The sequence below is a fragment of the Octopus bimaculoides genome, chromosome 11 (assembly GCF_001194135.2).
Source record: "Octopus bimaculoides isolate UCB-OBI-ISO-001 chromosome 11, ASM119413v2, whole genome shotgun sequence".
Lineage (NCBI taxonomy): Eukaryota > Metazoa > Mollusca > Cephalopoda > Octopoda > Octopodidae > Octopus > Octopus bimaculoides.
Window position 1 is genome coordinate 64,895,234 of NC_068991.1, and position 2,230 is coordinate 64,897,463.

The window sequence follows — 2,230 nt, forward strand, 5'->3', positions numbered from 1 at the left end:
TTCCACCACAACATTCTCTCACTCTTTCTTCCTGTTTCTGTTGTGCCTGTAATTCAAAGGGTCAGCCTTGTCACACTGTGTCATGCTGAATATCCCCGAGAACTACGTTAAGGGTACACATGTCTGTGGAGTGCTCACCCACTTGCACGTTAATTTCACGAGCAGGCTGTTCCGTTGATCGGATCAACTGGAACCCTCGACGTCGTAAGCGACGGAGTGCCAACAACAACAATATATATATATTCCTCACAATTCCTCGCTCAAAATTCCTGGGAAGACACACCTATCATATTACAAAGTTCGTCAGTTGTTTGGTGACGATCCTCCAAGATCAGTTTATGAATTTTCATGGTGTTTTCATTCGTCCAGGAGGGCGACGGTCGCCCTGAACGAGGTTGGTCCTCAGGCGACAAGGTCGTAACCTTGTGTTTTCCTCATGGCAGCAGTCTTGTAAGTTGTTTGAAGTATGACAACTGGTTTTTCCCCAGCAGAAAACAGAATTTCACGCCGTTTTTCCCAGCAGAAAACAGAATTTCACGGAAGCACGCCGTTCCTTCATTTCAGCCATCACAAAAATCGACGAACAGGGGAGAAGCAGTGCAAAGCAAAGACGCATTACGTGGTAGTACGACATCAGCCGACGACGCCGGTCGGCAGAGTGATGCTTAAGTGCCGCATCAAGTGGCTTCTAACGGCGGAAGTCTGAACTACAACGGGCTAGTCCCTCGAAAAACGTTTCCGTTTACTTTTTGGGACCACCTCGTATATGCATAGACGTTTGCACATGTTCTGACAGTACATTTGCATATAATGTTTTTTTTTTCCTGTATCTACCACTACTTTTTATACTATGCTATTTCAGCTTGGTTACTATTTGTCTTACACCTGTTTTTATTTTTCTTCTTAATGATACTGTCGTGGTTATTGTTCTTGTTCTTGTTACATTCCTTATTATCCTCGCTGTTATCCCAAACGTCGTTATTATCAGTGTTTTCAGCATTCACATCGGTATTTACATTAAGTATGCTAATACCGATATTATTACTTATATTAGGATTATCTTAACTACTTCGATTATGCCTTCCACCACTATTGTTATCCTTATTTGTGGGACCTCCGTTATCTAGGACCATCTTTTTAGTATTCGTTATTACTTGGTTCAGCTTCCTACCATTAAGTCTATGAATATGGTATTCCAAGTAATGTGATGATGTGTAGGACATTTTAACCATATGTCTATTAAAACTTTTTATATTGCGTACAAGATTTAAGAAAATATCTATCCAATGCGGAGAAAAATTCTCTAATTATTTTTGATGATACATACACCAGATTTTATCGCAATACTCTACCTTTATTAGAATTAGTATTCGATAATTGCTATAGTGTACGATAGAGTCATGAGAATGAGAATTCAAACTAGATTTTTTATTGACATATTAAATCATCCTTATTTTTATCATCAGTTTTATTTTCAGTAACGTTTTGTTCTCTACTATGCAAATACAAATTTAAACCTTTCTTTTCCGTAAATTCAACGCTACCATCTGCATTTAATCTATGTTCACCATACGTCCTACCTCTATATATATATTTTTTTTTTATTACCTATTCTGAAGTATATACTTAACTTTTTTCGCTATACCCTGCACTAGTTAATGCTGCCTGCAGGGGAGTTGAATATTACTTCGTTCGCAGAAACCTTGAAATTGTATTGGATACAATATTTACAAATTTGTTTATAATTCAGTGTGGATGATTTGATGCTTTTGTTGACAAACATTAGATTTTCAATAAGTTTATGTATGGTGCGTATAAGCCAGTTTTTAAATTACAACAATATCTTCTGACGTACGTAATGTGCATCTAGGAGCGATGACTAAACGCTTGAAAACTGAGGTCACAAGGGTAATTAAAGAACTGTAGAGAATGATATTTGGTCCGAGATATTTAAAGACCTTTTATGGTGTTATTATTTATAATTTTCTCCTATATTTTCTTTTTTTTTTTCTGTTTTCAGTTTTAAAATTTCCAAAACACGTAAAACAGTTTATAAATACTTACGTTTTCTTCACTATTGTTTTAGGAATCTTCTTTAATATAGGAAAAGAATGGAAGGATTTGAAAAAATTTACTATTTCAACACTGCGGGATTTAGGAATGGGTAAGGAAAAGCTAGAAGAACAGATATACATGGAAACCCAGACCTTAGCCGATGCTTTTCAATCTC

At 36.5% G+C, this 2,230-nt stretch overlaps 1 protein-coding gene across 1 annotated transcript in view; it reads left to right on the forward strand.

The window, feature by feature from the left end:
• The window catches only part of LOC106870256 (cytochrome P450 2B10), a 17,564-nt gene that overhangs the window by 7,818 nt on the left and 7,516 nt on the right, over positions 1-2,230 (forward strand). The window contains exon 2 of the mRNA XM_014916273.2: positions 2,087-2,224. Within this exon, the coding sequence (XP_014771759.1) occupies positions 2,087-2,224 (138 nt within the window). The remainder of the gene's footprint in view (positions 1-2,086; positions 2,225-2,230) is intronic.